At 42.2% G+C, this 19,563-nt stretch overlaps 1 protein-coding gene across 13 annotated transcripts in view; it reads right to left on the bottom strand.

Moving 5' to 3' along the window:
• The window catches only part of mark3a (MAP/microtubule affinity-regulating kinase 3a), a 65,059-nt gene extending 45,751 nt beyond the window's left edge, over window positions 1-19,308 (bottom strand). For 7 of the 13 annotated variants that reach the window (XM_034674551.1, XM_034674556.1, XM_034674555.1 and 4 more), the window contains exons 1-3: window positions 18,635-19,278; window positions 10,902-11,084; window positions 9,001-9,054 (exon numbers count right to left, since the gene is read on the bottom strand). In XM_034674551.1, the coding sequence (XP_034530442.1) occupies window positions 9,001-9,054; window positions 10,902-11,084; window positions 18,635-18,685 (288 nt within the window). In that variant the 5' untranslated portion in view covers window positions 18,686-19,278. Of the gene's footprint in view, window positions 1-9,000; window positions 9,055-10,901; window positions 11,085-18,634 lie in introns of all 13 variants that reach the window. The other 6 variants (XM_034674553.1, XM_034674562.1, XM_034674560.1 and 3 more) reach the window with 6 other exon arrangements.
• Window positions 19,309-19,563: the final 255 nt, after the last annotated feature.

Below are 19,563 nucleotides of genomic sequence, written 5' to 3'. Positions count from 1 at the left end.
ACAATCACCCCCACCTGGTTCTCCTCTGTGGTCATATTTATGGCAGTAAAGTCTTTGGAAAAGAAGGTTGACAGGTAACAGGATGCAACAAATACCTCCATCAAGTCTGCCCCGAAAGTGAGCGCGCTGCTGGCCTCTGAGATTTAGAAAACAGCCATGTTGGAACACCATCATGGATTATAAGAGCTCAAACTGAATCCAGCCTGTGTCTCCTGCTGTACGTAACACAAGATCATGTTCTCTATCGATGTATTGCTGATTTTTTTTCCTTTTTAAGGTTATTTTTGGGTCTTTATTCACAGGACAGAACCACAGAGCAGCAAACTGAGTAGAGTGTGGGGAATGAAACGCCAGAACCTGACCCTCAGCTGAACGCTGCATGTTTGTTTCGAGGGTCTCTGTGTATGAAGTACGAGATTCAATGGCTACGCATAACCTGCTCCATTACTTGCCAGTTATTCTTAACGTTTACCATGAAGTCTGATTATTGTAAGACAAAGAAATCTGAAATACGCTCATCAGACAACCTGAAATCAGATTTCATGATTCCTCTAGAGTCCAAAGTAGGGATGTAAATTTCAAGTATTTTCATGATCGAGTTTTGGAAATGTTTGCAATCAATTATCGATTAATCCATAAAAAACAACAACTGAGTTTTGTTAAGTCAAAAACAATGCCAAATACGTTGTGTTCCCCAAAATTATATTTCCCACAGCAGCAAATTGCATATAGCTGAAGGTATTGAACACGGGTACATGTCTGATGCTGATTATCAACAACCAGGCTCATAAAAACAATCTCCATGGATATAGTATTTTATAGTCTTAACTACTAACAGAAAAGTACTTCAGACTCAGAGTCCAGTTTTCTGTCCATTTTTTCTTATTGTGAAAAATGGGCATGTATATTCGGTCATGTCAGCCGGGAACGCAACCGGGTCATAATTAGTCCAGCGGCAGATGTTGCTGCTCTGCAAACATAGCATACTAGCAATTCCCACCTGTGTGTTGGCTTTGTATCCGAAGGTGGGGAAAAGTCCTGTTTAAAGTTATCAACCTTCGTGTCCGTGTCGTTGTTGGCAGCAGTTTTGTATTGATCCTCTTTGAAAAGTGCACAGGGAGACCTGACGCACAGCCGCAGCCGCCAGCTGAGCGTCTCCGCTGTGTGTAACACCTTTAGTCAGCTGATTCACATTGAAACATGCTTTAAACTTAAAATACCTCCCTGATAGATGAGTGTAATATGAGACCACATTATGTTTGTTCCACGGGACGGAAAATAAAGGTTGAAAGGTGGAGAGGTTACGCTCACATAGTGTGATGTAAACAGGGCCGCTGAATTAATCATGACCTACATGAAGCATGTGACTTCTATTTCCACTTCCCAAGGCTTGACTCGAGGAAAAATGTCTGGAGTCATGAGGAGACTAACTTTTTGCAAAGCCTGCATCAACCTTCCTCCTGTTCAACACTTAGCTTAGTATTAGCATCTGAAACATGCATTCATTCCAGTTAAATGTACAGGTTTGTTATATTTGGATGGAAACCTGGATAATAAAGAGTCACAAAACATTATAGAGTGGTTTCTGACTTTACATAGAGAGGAACTGCTTTGTCCATTAGCACGGTAAACATGGAGCAGACTGTAGACATGTTGTGTTCGTTCTACAAAGACCTGGATTAGGACTACGTGTTTGGCTGTCTGGCAGACCCATGAGTTGAGCTAAACTCCTCCTTTCTGAATAAAGACACCCGTTTTTACTGGAACCCCCTGCGTCGGCACGTCACTGGAGTATATTTAATTTTTGCCTAGAAAGCAACTTAAATACAAAAATAAAATAGTAGTAAAGATAATAAGCATCACTGGAAGTCATGGAGCCTCAACCCGGTCATTTAAACACCAACATCCTGCCGTGAACGTCAGCGCTGGGGAGGTACTGAGACAATAAATCTCATGTCTGAGACAAGTGAAGGGTTAATTATGAGCTGCAGTCAGCAGGGCCTCGAGGAGAGTCGACCGGTTTCCAGCAATGTTAACAAACTAAGCCAGGAGGAGGGGAGGATGAAGAGGAAGAAGAGGAGTCATTACACTGGGCCTGTGATCTGGCTCTGCCTGTCTTTAAAGTGAGAATCCTCCTGAGTGATCACAAAGTACAGAGGGATCTATGTGAGCAGGTAGTTCTGGTCTCACACAGTCAACTTTATCTGATATTAAAAAGAATCCTTAACTAGTCTGAACTACATTACACGTTTGTGAAGTCTTCAACACATTATGTACAGTCCTGTAAAGCAGGAACAGGCTTTTCAACACCTGGGCGGCTTGAAGTACAGCAGACCCTACAGTGCATGGGAGCACTTTGTCAGGTATGTTCTGCAGTAAACAGAATTAGTGGAAAAACAGCCGAGCGGCAGAGATGATTCACCGCATAATCCAACCATGAGGTCGAGGACGTAAACCTGCTGCTGATCCAGTCATACACCGTGATGATGCACAGCTGTCACCGTTACACAATCTGCAATCTTGTGATCAATACAAAGCACCTTTGGGCTGAGTGACACACGCTTCGAGGGTGACATCACACGTACGTATGGCTTTGTCAAGTCGGAGTGGAAAGTTTTCTGCATTTTCCTGTTCAGGTTACATCAATTAGGGCTGATCTGAGGCCTGTAAACACAATCCCATGGGCTCCACATTAGATCCTGTGCTGCGTGTTTCTGGTTAACTTTCATCCCACCAGGTCAGAAACTTTGAGGTGAGTCACAACAAATTAGATTACAGCCTCAGCAGCATCAGCCCAGAACAATGGATGTCCACACACTTCGTTCTCAGTTCACAATTAAAAAAAAAAATGACTCCAGTTTCCCCCAAGAGCACTTTTTAAAGCTCAGAGAGCGAAGCTGCTTCTTGGTGCAGTTATTTGGTCCATCTGAAGCTTGAATGTTATTGTTTCCATCTGGAGGAACACGACAACCTGAGGGGATACGCACACTGGTCCAAATTAACAGCTCCAATCTCAGAAACTTCAGGACCTTTTGCAGAAAACAGGTTCTCTCCTTTTAAGGTGTAAGGACACAAATTAGGAAATGTAACCTTGTGAGCCGCCTGCAGACTTTCAGACACACTTTGAAAACCCTCAATATGGAGCTGTGTCTAAGATTTTAGAGGCTACAGAACGTAACATTGTGCAATAATTCACAAAATAACATTTATTCGCAATTAACAGGTCTTAAGTTTGCTGAAACACAATCATGATGCAGGTTTGTAATAGGGATGGACAATAATTTTCAAATATTCGTTCACTTAGTAAAAATGGAAGAGGTACTTTGAATATTTTCTCATTTTAAAAGTACAATTTTTCATCATTTTAACTGGTGCCTGGTTGTAATACGGTATTCCCGCCAGATGGTGGCTAGAGAGCATCTTAAAGATGTTTGCTAACCGCATTAGAGCTGGGGTTGGTAGTCAGATTAAGATCCACTTTTTGTTATACTGGTTAAAATGATCTTTAAGTCCCGATGGTAATCAATACATAATGTGTTCTTAAAAAAGAGTGAAAAAAGCTGCTATCTACAGCCGGAGTAAACCTGGGAAAACACCAACCAATCCCTGCCATCAGGAGCCAAATGATGAAACCAATCAAATCCCGTCCTGCTGTTCTGCCCGCCTCCTGCAGAGCGTACATTTCATGTTTTTTTTTTGTGTTTTTAACTTTCACTATGAGAATGTGTCGGTGTTTTCTTACCGCTGAGTGAGACATGAGTTCACGTAGTGCAAAACACAAACCATGTGCTGAGGACCGGTTTTGAATCAGTCACCATCATATGTTCGTGAATCAGCGGCGCTCGTGCATGTGAGCGGAGACGTCGTTTTGGAGGAGCTCCGAGCGGCTCGGAGGGGGGGAGGGGTTAGACTGAGTCCTGAGGATGTGCTACATTCAAATCCATGCTAGTTTTCCGTGACTACCAACCCTAGCTTTAAGTTTGCTGAAACACAATCGTGATGAAAGTTTGTAAAAAGTAAAAATGCAACTTTTCACTTTTAAATGTTTGTTTGTTGAACAGAGGTCAGATCAACCATTTCTGATGCATTCAAGGAAGTCAGGAATTCTTGACACTAACTAGTTTTCGTGTCAAAGTGTTAAGTACACTATTTGCTCAAGTTAAAATTTGGATCTATTACAGATTGTTAGCTGCATTGACGTGAACATGTCTATGTAAAAGTGTCTTCAGTTCACTGATAGGAGTTGGGATTTCATTTCAGCGGATGTGTTCTGCCTGCTTTTGCTCTCCATGTTGACTGTTTTTCATGTATTCACCTGAGCCTTCTATAATTTGATTGGCTAATGCTACTTGGAATACAAACAGACTTCAAACAGGAACCAGAACACCGTCTTGAAATCCAGACCCCTGAGTACAGAGTCTGGATTTTCATGTTGAATCTGTGAATAGATATGAGAGCCTTTGTTTTTGTAATGAAATTGGCTTTCTTTAAGCGTCTCTGAGAACTACAACTTCCTCCGATGGAAGACTTTTTTATGATGCCCTGTAGACGCCATGCCTCCTGGAAAGAAAAGGAACTAAAATGACATGTAAGACTTGTAAGCTGCTCCACCTGCATTCAAAGCAAAGGCTCAGCACAGGGATCAGAGGTTGTCCAAGACTCCAGGCATGATACAGACATTGTTTACATTTAATCATGACTTCCAATTCTGTCACACTCCCTTCCTGACCTTCGACCTAGACAGCGACACGACCGTCAGCAGGTTAAATCAGGACACAGGGAGACGAGAACAGAGCTGGAGCCGGTGACAGATGTGAACGTCGACTCAGCTCCTCCAAACTATTAAGAACAGAGGCTGAAAATAAACATTCAGGCTTCAGAGACGATATCCCCCGCTATCAGCCTCTCGCCAATTCTTGCAGTTACATAAGAGGTCAGGACACAGCAGTGCCGGCTCTGATGCAGGTTGGCTCCGACAGCAGCACCAGCTCAGAGGAACGAGGAGAGGAAAATAAACACGAGATCCAACCCTTCAAAAAGTCTTCTTAACCTGAAGGTTTCATACACAAACCTGCAGAGCCTGGTGACGTTCAGTCCGCTCTTACGACAGCAGGAGTGTCGATGTCTTTAGAGATAAGGCTGCAGTTTTTCTACATTTTTCTAAGCGCAAACAAAGTTCTTCTGTCTGTTATTCCCTTTTCCTAAAGTCTGTTTCTGGCCATCCGTTTCTACAGAGGAGGTAAAACTTAAAATACTTCACACAGAGCCAGATCATTCCTTCTGAGCACTGTTGGTTTTAGCAAATGTTACTGAACGCACTGAAAACAAACGAGTGGAAGTGTGGCTAGGTCCTTGAATCAATCATACTGGTAGTGATAAGAAATGTATCAGGTTCAAACTTAGTGTTTAGTTGCAATGTCTATTTCTTTCTCTTTTGCATTTTTGGCTGCACTGGCATTGTATTTCCCGTATTTACAGCACTTCCGGGATCCCCGTCCATAGGCCGTGTATTTCATCTCCTCCTCTCTATTCTTCATGTAATCATGTCTGTATGATAAACAGCAACATGTATCAGCTGTAGATTAACATAACACGCTCTGAATCTCTGTGGAAAAGTAAACAGAAACCGTAGCGGGGCCGGAAGCAGGTGACCGGCTATAAGAGAGACCACACTGCCCTCAGGCGTTTCAGTGGAGAGTTGCTGCGCGACACGGACACATCAACGCACAAGTATGTGGTGCTCATGTCCGTGTCAGGCCCTGCTGCGTAGGAGAGACGCAGAAGTATAAATCAGCCTTTGCACCTCTGTGTGTTCAGTATTGAGCAGTAAGTGGAACTCCTGTGACCAGCTCCTATGAACTCACAAACTAACACATTAAATGTTATCTTCTCCTATTAACTCACTTTTACGTTCTGGTTGTGTTGATGTTGGCGCCCCCTGTGGACGAAGCAGGAAGTTCCTTTGCTGCTCTTGACCTGAAGTAGCGTTTTCCGCCAAAATCAACCTCATCCCTCTTTAATTCAAATATCCAACCTGCAGCTCACAATGAATCATTAGGGTGGAAAATGTAAAGAGGATTGTTCCAGCAGCGCGCTGTTAATCTCCATCTCCCCCGCAGCAGTGGAGAGAGAAATACTCCATCTTCCCTCGGATGGTCTAGTTTGTTTTTGTAGGTCATACTGAGGCATCGCTGCTCATTTGTTTCATTCAAAACAGGCTCCAAACTCCTTACAGAAGCTCCGGATCCGTACGAAAACTCCAACTTAAGGAGACAATGTTGATGAATTAAGAATAATGTGCTAAAATATTTAGTGTTTGACGACTCACATGCACACTCAGACATGCACGTACACATGTTCCTCCCTGGTGGCTCTGACGCTACATATCCCCACCTTCTTTCCTCCATCACTCTGCAGACGAGGCGTATTGTGGGGCGTAAATAAGAGCCTCTAGGGTCCCGTCACAGGCAACCAGTGCTTTATGCTAGGGATGGGAATTTACCGTAATCCTTGTAATCGATTACTCAAATTTTCTAATGAACGATTACTCGAGTACTCGCAATTATTTATTTCTTTAACCATAAACAAAAATAAATAGATAAAAGTCTGTCGGACACGGACCTACCAGACCAGAATTGTAGTAAGTTCTGCTGCCTTTCCTTCACACAACTCTTCCACTCTCGTAGTTGTTGTTCTCTGTGATGGTAGCTTGGACTCCGACTGGACTAACGCGATCAGCTCTTTGAAGCCTTCTCCTTCCACAAAACTTAATGGGAGCATATCTCCAGTTACCATGTTGGGTATTATCAGGCTAATCTTCTCCGCTCTGGTTTCATCACAACGACGTGTGCTAACAGGGCGAGCAAAAGACGTGATGGGAGACTGCCTGTTATCCGTCTCCGCTGTTTTCTCCTTGTGCTTTAAGCGTATGTGGTGAAGCATCAAACTAGTATTTCTATGGTGTGTAAGTTTAACGCCACATATCTTGCACTGCTCATTAACTTCATCGTTTTTCCAAAGCACTTCCAGACATTATTTTTTATAACTGACATGTCTCAGGTGTCGTAGACGGTTCGTTTGTTGTCCTTTCGCTTTCGGTTGAATAACGTGTTTATAGAGAGTTGCCGTAGCTGCTGTAAAACAGCTGTTTTTGCTGAAATCTGGCTTGATGTGTTCTAAAGCTGAAGCAGTGGCCGGAGAAGTCAAACGTTTATATCCCGTTAATTATTTTCCTACCTAGTATATTCATTTAGGCGAAAACAAAAAGCACATGGTCACACATGTAACTCTGTATGATTATCTTGCCAGGTGCGCGAATAACAAAATGCTATTCGAATAATGGGGTCAACGGCGAGTACTCCAGTAATCGTACCCATCCCTACTTTATGCTAAGCTAATCAGCATTTGGCCTGGCTTTTTATTTTTCATACAAAGTGAGACTACGATATTTTTCCTCACCTAACTTGTCATCCCAAACGTCTGACTGTTCTCTTACAAAACGAACACGATGACTCTGGTGATATGAATCTGACGTGACCTAGATACTCTTTAAATAAGCCCCAAATCTAATTTATGTCAGGATTTCCTTTAACTCTGAATATCCAACTAATGAAACGAGAAAGGAAATGAAGAAGAAAAAAAGACAGCGGGCCTAAAAATAGAGGCCTGTGACAGGACCGGAGCCGTTTAATGTGTCACTCATGAAAAAAGTACTCAAAGTGTTGAGTTGCAGCTTCTTTTTCTGGTGTGATCCAATTCCTTAAAATAAACATTCAAAGAAATCTAAATCCCTGATGAACAGCGGGTAAAACAGACAGACAAATTCCTAAAAGAGTTTTCCCCCCCAAAGACTGTGACAAAGCAGTAACCTAAAAACAACACGGACCGCCGACAAAAGCTCCACGCTTTGTGTTTCCGTGAACAGCAGCGCTGTCATGACTCAGTGTTTTTCTGTCAGCGGAGTGTCACAGCCAGCGCCAAAGGGCCCGGGCCTCCGAGATACAAAGGCCAGAATCAATGGAGCTTTGGAAAAACTGATGGAAAACCACTAGCTGATCGCTGAGGGAGAGGGGAGACGGGCGACGCGGGGCCGGCTGAACATCAACACATCATCACCGTCGTCAGCAGCAGCAGCAGCAGCAGCCGTCATGCTCAGCCCCGTCCGCTCCGCTCTGTCTGATGAGCTAGGACATGTCGATTTCACTTCCAGGCCAAAATGTACAGCATCACAGGTCACTCACACACACTCACTCACACACACACACACACACACACACACAAACACAAACACACACCTCGCTAATGAGTGAGCACACAAATAAAGGAAGGAGGGAGGGACGGAGAGTTACGGGCAGCTCATTCAAACTGTAAAGTGAAACTGCTTTTCATCGGGGAGCAAAGGGAACATTCACTCTCAGCCTCAGAAAATTTGCATTTTAAAAGCGAAGCCGCTTCCTGACGTGGTCGATTAAACAAGAAAAACAAAACTGTCACTCCCAGTCTCAAGACAACCACACAGCATGAAGGTGAAAGAAACATCACTTCTGGCTTCACTGTGGAGGCTAATACAGAAAAACAGACGTATCCTTCAGCTCAGAGTTTTTGAGTCACACTCGTCTAAATCTTCAAATCAAATTACGAGGCACTAAACTTCTCAGATTTACTCATTTTTCTCTGACTTTCCAGAACAGAAATGATTAAACTCAACTCTACAACAGATCCAATCTTCTTTTTAACAAGCTCTACAGCCATAAACCTCCATTAAACCCAAGTGGAGCAGTCGAGCTGAATCATCTTCTCCACCTGCAAAAATCATCCCATCGCAATCATAAAAGCTCTTAACTCTATATGGAGAACACATGCTCGGTCCCAGCATGCCCTGCTTCCCATTTACACAATTAATACTCAATCTGTTGTGCTTCATGAATTTATAAACGAGTTCTGCCTCAGCGTGAGAGTACAACAGAGCAGAGAGAGAAGGAAGAAGGGGGGGTAAATTACCTTCTGAAGGCTGTTTGGGTTCAGCTGCGTCTTGTCTATTATCTTAATTGCCACCTGTGGAGAGAGAGAGGGAGAAAAAACAGCAGAGAAAGTGAGCTCTATGGGACAAAACAGCAGAGGAGAAGTGTGAAGAAAGAGGAAGTGGAAGATGACAGAAATGAGAAACAGAGTGAAGACTTCTGAACAGGAAAAAACATTCTAGACTCAGAAGAAGCAGCAAGAGTTTTATCTCCTTCAGAGGAGACACTTTGGTGAAATAAAACTGATGATTAATAAACAGAGAGATCAGGGGTGGATTAAAGGGGAACTTTATTGAATGCTGGATGCTGTGTTAAGAAGAAGAAGAAGCCTGCTCTTTCTGTTCATCAATTATGAACACATCAAATGCTCAGCAGATGCAGCTCGCCCTGAAAACATCCATTACTGCAGGCGTTAAAACCATAACATCGTCTGCATACAGCTGTAGTGGGCAGGATACAAAGATTAAAACGGCTCTTCTTGTATTTTAATTAAAGGAACTCAAACTGAACTTCTCCTTGATTTTAACTTTCCTAAGAGGAGAAATTATCGATGCAGTCCAAAAAACAGAACTCTTCAAGTACACAAATCTGAAATTGGCTGAATTCTGAATTAGATAAAGAAGCTTCAGATCTCCAAATGAGAAAATAAGGTTTCACAACCTGACTGCTGCTCCATGCCAGCGTCTGTTACGTCACACATTTCTCACCTCTCATTTGGGACGGGACAAAAGAAGTATTGAGATGTGGCACGCAATGAAACGCTGAATGTCAGCCCAGGAGCGTCGCCGCTGCCAGAACCTAAGAGCCGAGCCTGAGAGGGGGTGATGTGTAAAAACCCTCGTTGGAACTGATTTCAGCCCGTCTTAAAGGAGCCGCGGCTCTGAGTTTGAGTATTCTAGTCGAAAGCAGAGAACTTAGAGGGTGTTTTGAAGTCAGCTTGGCCCCTTTGTTGAGAAACGGACCAGGGAGGCAAGCTAGGCTATCATTTCTGCACCATTCCCCTCCGTGTTGACTCGGTCTGTATCCGCTCTCTGGTTCTTTCTCAACAAAAGGGCCAAGCTGACGGGTTTAGCTTACTAAGACTTGGGTACAGTTGGAACCGGTGAATCTACTCCTTTTTAAAAACTTATTCCAGTCCAGATTCTCTTTACCGTCCCACAGGAGGAGACCCAGTTAAAACCAAAGCACAAAACTGGAGGTAATGATTGTTACTGTTAAAATAAAGGACAATAAAAATCAACAAACTCAATCACAGAGCTCAAACAGAACGGAAAATCCTGCTGGGTGGAGAATGCAAAAGTCCTCCTGAAGACCTGCCTGTTCTAAATGTCCAAGGCCTCACCTGACACCTCCCTGAGACGCTGCTGACAGTTTCTACAAGACCTGCAAGTGTATTCTTCTAAAACCAAGTTCACATTTTCTAATATTTTCGAGTCATCAGATCTTATCGTCTATATCCTGGTTGTACTTTTCTGAGTTGTCTCACTCGATCACCTCATCCAGGTGCCAAAAAAGAGGATGCCACGGCTTCAATGTAATCCAGAGGGAAAATGTGCTACATCAAATTACATCCACTAAAGGTGCTTGTGTTTGCCAAGAGGTGCTACTCTACGCTGTCTGTGCTCCAACAAGACAAACTCCTCTCTCCTGTTATCATCTACATTTCCACCTTCTGAACCAGCTGACCTCTGACCTCTCGCTGAGAGATACCAGAGAGAGACTTCTGTCCTTTCTATATAATCTTAGCTTCTTGTTGAAATAATGACCTTTTTTATTGACATATTGTGTAGGATTAGTTGCAGCCTTTTCAGCCTGTTTGTAGCGATTAGTCTTTTATGTAAGAAGTTTCATAAATGTGTTTTTCTGTGTGTTCGTGCTCACCTCTCTGCCAGTGAGGATGTGTCGGGCCAGTTTGACCTTGGCGAAGTTGCCCTTCCCGATGGTTTTGAGCAGCCGGTAGTTGCCGACGTGAGGCTGCTGTGGCTCCTCTGAGCTGCGGGATCGAACGCCGGTCCGACCCGAGCGCGTGCTGATCTCCTGGCGTCCATTGCTGTGAGACGTGTGCTGTGGAGGACAAAACATATTTAGATGAGTTCAGGTGGCCTCATTATTGAATCCTGTGAAAGCTCGACATGAATCAGCTGTGACTCATGTTGACCCAGAGTGATGGAGCTGCTCGAGCTCAGGAGAGAGAAAACAAACTGATATTTATAGTTCAGCATCCAGACAAGAAAAGATGGCACAGATGGCCAATTGAGCCGGAATTTCAACAGTTTCATCATTTCTTCATCAGAGTATCCGAGCCTCAAAACTACACCAAGATACTGCTTTAGTTCTCCTACATTAAGATTCCTGCAGCACCTCAACGTCACGACCCCTGAACAAAAACTTGAGTCCAATGCGTCCCAAAGTACGTGACATTGTTCCTCAGCGGCAGGACGACTTTGCCCCACTATCACGCCTCACTGACATTAACACAGATGGCAAGCTGCAACACAGAGTCAACAGTCCTGGTTTGAACAGGCAATGTAAAACAGGCGCCATCAACAAAGGCGAACAAACTTTAAATGATTCCTTACACTTCAACCTAATCTGACCATTTCTAAAGGTTCATGTTCTGCACAGTCTGGACTTTTCACCCCGATAAAAACCTCTTCTCTGAATCAGATGTGAGGTGTACTTGATTTCCAGCATCAAGTTGAAGCAACAGATAAATGTTGGCTAGTGACAAAGGTGTAGAGCCAAGCGGCAACCTCCGGACATGAGAATTGAAGCCATTGCGGAAGTGTTAAAAGCTGCAGTTCATCGAGGATCCACTTGAGGCTGACTCCCCAAGTACCAGAAACCAGATACACACCAATTCAAAGAAGCCAATCTTTACAGCAGAAATAAACATGTTAAACATAAACATGGCAGAGCCATCGCTATCCCAACTCTCTGGAACTCTGTCTCCCTTCACACATCCGCAACTTTGACTCTCTTCAATCATTTAAAAATCACCTCGAGACCTTCTTATTCAAAAAGCCTACAACACAACCTCTACTCTTGCCCCCCCCCCTCTCCATGATGAGCTGTGGCTGATGGGGAGCTCATTCAGTCAGCACATCATCCCACCACGGTGTAAGACTGAGCGCTTCAGGCGCTCCTTTGTGCCCACCGTTGCTGTAACAACTGAACCCCCCCCCCCCCCCCCCCCCCCCGGGATCAATAAAGTAATATCTTATCTTATCTTTGTTCTGATTTTTAGATTTGCTTTATTTTTTTACACTTTCTGTAAAGCGACTTTGAGTACCCAGTTAGCACTATATAAGTCCTATAAATCATTATTATTATCATTTTTATACAAGCCCAAAAAAAGCACAGATGTGTCACATCTCAGAGCTTAGACACAGTAACATTTGTGTTCTTGAGTCATTATCTGCTCTTCAAACCTCCAAACAAACAGAAGTTTGACCACTGGCTTCTATAATGATCAGTTTAAGCTCATTTTGCTGCTTCTTGAAGTTTAACCTGTTGACTTGTTATCAGAATAATCTTTAAATGACTCCCAGAATGCACAGCAAAGACTTCCCCGGTCCCTGACTCCTCCGTAGTAATGAGAATCACGTTCAGCCACAGGCAGCTGATAACTTCATTTCTTTAAATGTGAGCGGGTTGAAGAGCAGTGCTCTGTTCTACATGCGAGGATAATGTTTGTGCTTGTTTCCAGCATGTCTGCCCGATCTCTTCCTCTTTTTCTTGTCTTGTTTTGAAAAGTCGTTGGTTCACTTTTTAAAGCCACAAACGGACTCTCTGTTTCTCTTCTGCGCTTGTATTGCAAATTACTGTGCAATCATTGTGTTGTTACGGCGCATTATTTTGCCTTTATGTGGCTTTATGTTTGATTTCTCAACTTGACATCATCTGGCTGGCAGCTCCTGCGAACGCTGTTTCCTGTGGTTGGCATGCAGACTCCGTGAAAACAGGATGTGGCCGAGCACAAAGAAAATAAGGTTTCACAAAGGTTACCGAGAGTTAAAAGGGTCAATCCATAACAGCAGTCTGGTTCACTTTCTGTCCCTGGGTTTGTAAACTGACCTGGATCTTGATACATCTCCACCTGGGTCAGATTGGTCGGCAGACGCAGGATCAAGTAAAGTTTAGGATCATTAGATATCTGGTATGTTTCATTGGAGCTTTCAAAAGGCAAGACAGCTAACTTCTCACGGCAAGAAACAGCGCTCTAGATAACCCGTTTCACCAGAACTCAGGTCTGGTTTGAAGCGGTTGGCACCTCTCTGATTCGACATGCAGACTTTTAAAACTCTCACTTCTTTAAGCGTCTGTTTCAGGCTGGAGAAAAAGATGACACTCAAGAAAACCCACTGCACTGCCTCTGCTTCTTTAAACATAACAAAGGTTAACCTCTCGGCGCAGGACGGGGATAATGGTGTCGTGATTTTGTGGTGCATATCTCTGACAGCACCACCAACAGAGGGATTGATTTCTGCAGGCCGCTGCATTCAAAAGCACCCCTCTGTGTCACAACAACTAATAAAGAAAAAACCTCTGATAGATACTCGGTGGGGCCTCGGGTAACGACTGTCCGATTGATGCCTCGTTAGCTGTGGCGGTGTGTCCTCTGCCCCGCCCGGCCCAGCTCGACCCCTCCTCATATGTGACCCCATTCACCCAGGAACAATGAAAGGGATGATAAGAGATGGAAAACAAACACACATAACTCAAACTTTCACAGAAGTTTAACTAGAGCAAGCAAAGAGGAGATTTAATAATTCATCTTTGAGATCACGTTCAAGCTGAAAAACATGGAGGTATGACACTGGCCCTCCACAAACTTTTCAAGAACGCATCATCAACTTTTTCTGAGGTTAAAAATATGCAACAACAGCACTCACACTTAAAGTCACAAAGAGAATATTTTAGGACTTCTTCAGTGATATCAAAGACGATAAAAATACCATCAACAAGGATAAGGTCACTGCTCAACGCCACAAAAAGAATGCCGCCTCTGGGAGCGATAAACTTGTTTTTCCTTCCACCACATCATCCCCTAATCATAGAAGAAGACAGACTATATTTTCTGAAAACCACAATTTCCATTTTCCCCCAGATAACAACTTCCTGTAATAAGATAGCCCCTCTGTATAATGTGACCCTTTTCCCTTTTCAGTGGTTACTCACGAGGCTGCGGTGTCTTCTGGCTGCCTGAGCGCCTGTCATGTTCAAACAGGAAAACAAGCTCTGCCCTGCTGGTGATGCCCATAAGAGAGGATCCCAACACAACACCAGATTTCCCCAACTCAGATACAGACACAGAGGCAGGCGGCTCTGATCGCGGTCAAGCCAGATGCAGACTGACACGCCGAGAACAGGATGCCAGAGGTTATCCTTTCAGATTAAAAGCGGTCAGTCTGACACTTCAGCATCTGGATAAGAGCTGTAATGATTCATGATGAAGCTGATAACTACTTTAAATAATCCTCTGTTCAGTTAGGTGTTTTTTTATTTTACTGTTTTAAAAAAAAAAAGTTTAGATATTTTATTTGATTCTATTTAATTATTGTTATTCACACATTTCTCATGTATTTAATGCTATTGTTATTATTATCATTATTATTATTATTTTACCTTTATTGGTCATTTCCTGTCTTGTTTTACAACCTTCCGGGTGTCTCTGGGATGTACATGTAAAAATTATAAATAATTTGTTTTTGTTTTTTTAAAGAAATTCTTCTCACCAAAATAAATAGAGAGAGAGATCTTCCTTCTCTGGAGCCAGCGTCTTAAATGTGAACATTTCTGACTTCTTTACGCCTCTGTTACACTTAACTACGGTACATATCTTTGGGTCTTGAACTTTTGGATACACTAATTGATGTTATTTAAGCCTTTTTCCTCAAATGTTATTGACTAAACATCATGCAATTACATGAAAACGAAATCAACACCTGTTTGCAGCCCTTTTGTAGATGAATCCCCTCAAGAAGAATTGAAATATCCAAGCCTTACAGCTAGGGAGGCTCGCGTTTAGTCAACTAAATGATTAAATGTCATCATCCTGGACAGTAAGCACTAGAGTAACTAGTCTTTTAGACAAGTTATGACCAGGGATGTAAATTCTAAGTATTCTCTATGATCGACCTTTGAAAAAGTTAACGATCAATCATCGATTAATCATGCCAAATGCGTTTTTTCCCCTTAAATCAAATCTTCCTCATTGACACAATGTATATAGCTGACAGTACTGATTAGCTACGGGTCATATTGAGGCATACAAAATGTTATAACAGGCTGAATATCAACGTGTGGCGCAGGCTCATAATCTCCACGGAAGTGAAGGTTCAGACTACAACATGTGGATTTACTGCAACAAGAGACCTGAACAGAAACATTTCAGACTCAGTGTCCAGTTTTCTGTCTACTCGTTCTTATTGAGAAGAATACGCATGTGTACAAGGTCAGCATGACGATGAAGATGATTAACCATCATTACTAACCAATGACAGGGGCAGAGAAAAAAAGGGCACGTTGAGACCTGTCACATAAAACATGCTTTAACGTCAAACGTCCCTGATAGCTGAACGAAACATGAGACCACATGACGATTTTTCCTTGTGATAGAACATCGAAACAAAAAATGTGTTTGAGTACGTTCTTAATCAATTAATCAACACTCGATTAATTGTTATCATCCCAAGATATGACTATTATTTGTATTATTCTAAGATTTAAATGTCAGTTATATCTTGTTTCTAAGCTGAAGCATTACCACTAGCCAAGGCTGTAACACCATAATGATGTAACAAGCTACTACCTGGATGTAAACAAGCACAGATGACAGATGGGATCCCATTTGATCCAGAAAATGTAGGCTGTGTGTAGCTTATTGGCATATAACCGGTCAACTGAAGCTATGCATAACCAGCACAGGTATGTGGACATTAACCTGCAAGGTGGACCGAAGGCTGAGATTAATTGTGCTCAATTTTGAATGTTATGAGTTTTTCCTTACCTTTATACCAGTAGGTTGCTGAGACAGTGCATTTCTGTCCAAAACTCAAACATGTTAAATTCACAAAACATCAATTTAGGCAACCAAGTAAAGAAGAAAATTCTCAAATTTAAGACTCAGAACCATTCAATGTTGCAAAATGACTTCAATGACTGATCATAAATCAATAGAGCACCCATAAGTGGCCTTTTAGTCACCAAAGAATCCTACTTTCTTCTTTACATCGATGGCTTAAGTCTTCATGTTCTGACTCCCAAAGTGTCCTGGTTTTACCTGAAGGAATCAATAAGGTTTCCCCCCCCATGTCTTATCACCCCGCAGCTCTGTGTGAGCGTGGGATTGGTCTTATCTCCAGCTGACTTTCTGCTGCGACCCTGCTGAGTCACAAGATTCTGATGATATCACATAAAGACATTAAGTGTCTGCATTACACGCATGGGAGACAGGAATGTAGGTACGGATGGAAAGAATTGAGGAATGTCTCGCGTATAAATGTGTACAACACGCTGAATTCAACAGAGACATCCACCAGAAGGAAACAAGAAAATCCTCCCACAGATGAGGTAAAGGTTAAAGCTCCACAGCCTTGAAGCTCACAGGTTTATTATGGTAGTAGAAAATGGGTTTTAACAGTGGCTCATATTGCTCAATTTCTTGTAAACAAAGTTTCTGCTCTGTTGCAACAAATACCGCGACTGTAATGTAAGACTATTTACTAGGGATGTAAGGATATATCACAAATCGGTAAAAATGGATACAAATAAGGGTGGATTAAAATCGATTCAACATCATTTGTATCTGGATATTATTTTTAAACAGTAGAAGGCGCTATCTGCATTATACTCCACTTGTTCAACATCATGAAGTCTCTTGCTGCTCTCTCGTCACTCACTGAGTGGAGGTGTTTTAACTTTAAAGCATGTTTCAGAATCAGCTGACTGAAGGTGTTGCTCACAGTGGAGACACTCAGCTGGGGGCTGCAGCTGAGTGACAGGTCTCCATGAGCACTTTTTTCTCTGCTGCTGGACTGATTCTGACCCGGTTGCTCTCCCGGCTGACACCTTACCGCATTCACATGTTTATTTTTCTCAATAAGAAGGAGAAAACTGGACACTGAGTTTAAAATCTGATCCTGTTCAGTTGTCCTGTTGCAGTAAATCCACATGTTGTAGTCTGAGTCTTCACTCTATGACCATGTGTCCACAGAGATTATTTATAAGCCTGCTCCTCATGTTGATATTCAGCATGTTAACATTTTGAACACCTCAATATGATCTGTAGCTGTTTAATACCGTCAGTAATATACACTGTGTTGTGAAGAAACATTTGATTTAGGGGGAAAAGATCGGTCCTGCTGACCGATCTTTTAATGATTAAACGATAATTGATCGTTAACATTTCCAAAGATCGATCACGGAAAATACTTGAAATTTACATCCCTAATTTAAAGAGATTGACCTTATTTGTTTTAACATTTAATACTTTTATTTGGGAATCGTTCACTTTCCATTTCTTTCTAATTGTTCTGAAATTTTCCAACAAGGTATTTTTGTACGCTGATTTTAGTTTTTTCAACACACCTTAAAAATGAAAAAGGATGACTTTAGAAATATAAGAGAACAAATATATATTGCATCTGTCCATATCTGAGAAATGAAATAAAATAGTAGGTATTTAAATTTAGAGTCCAATCCAGTTTTCTTGAAAATCGTTAGAGAATCGTGAGTGAACCATATCGTCAATCAAAAATCAGCATTAAAATCGAATCGTGGGTTGAGCGTATCCTTATATCCCTACTATTAACCTCATATTACAGTGCAAAATGTCATGACTTAGAAAGTGGAGGTTTGATATTAATACCAAACATTTGCTCTTCTCTGCTTTAGACTAAAAATAATCTTTGATTCTTGTTGCCATGTTTCAGCATTTAATCACCATTTTCAATATATTTTTTAATAGGTGAATGAATAGCTTTGCAATTATCATGAAATTCATGTTTATATGTTTGGTAATATGAAAACAGTATATACTCTGCAATAGCTTCTAAGGAACCTTTAAACTGTTACTTTATTTGACTTAATCACAAGTTAACTGTTAGTTTTATTTTGAAAATCCCGAACGGAAGTCGTACTATTGCTACCTTGACAACCTCCTTTCAGACAGACATTCTGCGCGTCACGAGGAGGCGGGACTGTAAATGTCCATATTTGGAAGCTGAACGGTTAAAACCTTTGAGTGACAGCTGGAAGAGCCAATAGAAAGCCGGGGCAGAAACTACTGTTGCCTGCCAGAACCAGCAGGCAAAGTACTGTAGTTTTGTTCTTGGTTGGGCCTAAATGTCTACATCCTAATTATCAACGCTCACATCAAAATGTATCCTTACATTACATTTATTTAAATAGAACCCGCCCACTGTGAACTACAGAGCAGAGTTAAAGGACAGGATATGTTTGTTTACGAATTACCAAGAAAGTACAAGCCCCGTGTGAAACAGTTACATTGAATGCATCACAATGCCGTTAATCAGCCCCAATATTTAGAGCATCTTCACTTTAATATACACACATATCGAAATAACCTCATTAAAGTCATTTATACTCACACTTTCTGTCACCTTCTCGTTGACCGTCGGTAAAGGAGTTTTTGTTGACATCTTTTATCAGTCCTTCTTCCACAAGACGCCTTCTGAATGTCCGAAAATCCACCCAAACTTCCCCTCAGTCCGACAGCCGAAAACTGGAATTCTTGCCCTGCTTTGCAGCTCTCTCAGGGGGGGAACAGTCTCAGCATGGATCGTGACAATTTTCAAAACCAGACCGGACGTGTTAGAGCCGAGCACCTGAACCTACAGACCGAAAAACAACAAGTAAAAATCCTCTCCTTTTAATCCCAAACTGAAGACTCACATGTCGCTTGCATACCGTGAACGGTTAAAGGTAAACTCGACAGCAGGAGGAGAAATCAGTGTCCGTGTGACCGATACTGTTTGAGTCCGTGAAGCTAACTAAACTAAGGCGCTGTCGGTCGCCACTTCCAAAAAAATCGCCCCGGGTTTTCACACTTTCCTTCCCCACGAATGTAAAACTGTGTCTAGAAAGAAGTCCTAGCGTCCGGTGCCAGTAGAAGGTAGTTCTTCGGGGGATTTCAGAGGTTTAGGTGGCTGAAACACTCGCCGTCGACTCGGTTTCTTCCATCTCCGACGGCCCAAAGTGAAGCTGCTCTGTCTGATTTAGGTGGGACCAAAATGGCTACTCAGCGGCTGGGCTGGATTAGGCTGCGTTCACGGACTCCTCACAGGCTCCGACAGTAGAGTTTCATCAAGAGGAGTCGAACTAGACAATTTTGTTGATTCTTATTCAGTAATCATGCAAAGTAATCCTCAGATGTAGTTCCTAAGTGAGGGTAGAGATATTATATTCGATCATACTACATGATCACAACTCATTTCTAGACCTTAAATTTGACTGTCTTGATTTTTATTTTATTTTATATTTTATATTTTATTTGTAACTGTTTAAATATATTAAGTAA

The sequence above is a fragment of the Notolabrus celidotus genome, chromosome 22 (assembly GCF_009762535.1).
Source record: "Notolabrus celidotus isolate fNotCel1 chromosome 22, fNotCel1.pri, whole genome shotgun sequence".
Lineage (NCBI taxonomy): Eukaryota > Metazoa > Chordata > Actinopteri > Labriformes > Labridae > Notolabrus > Notolabrus celidotus.
This window is presented reverse-complemented; position numbering and strand designations above follow the sequence as displayed.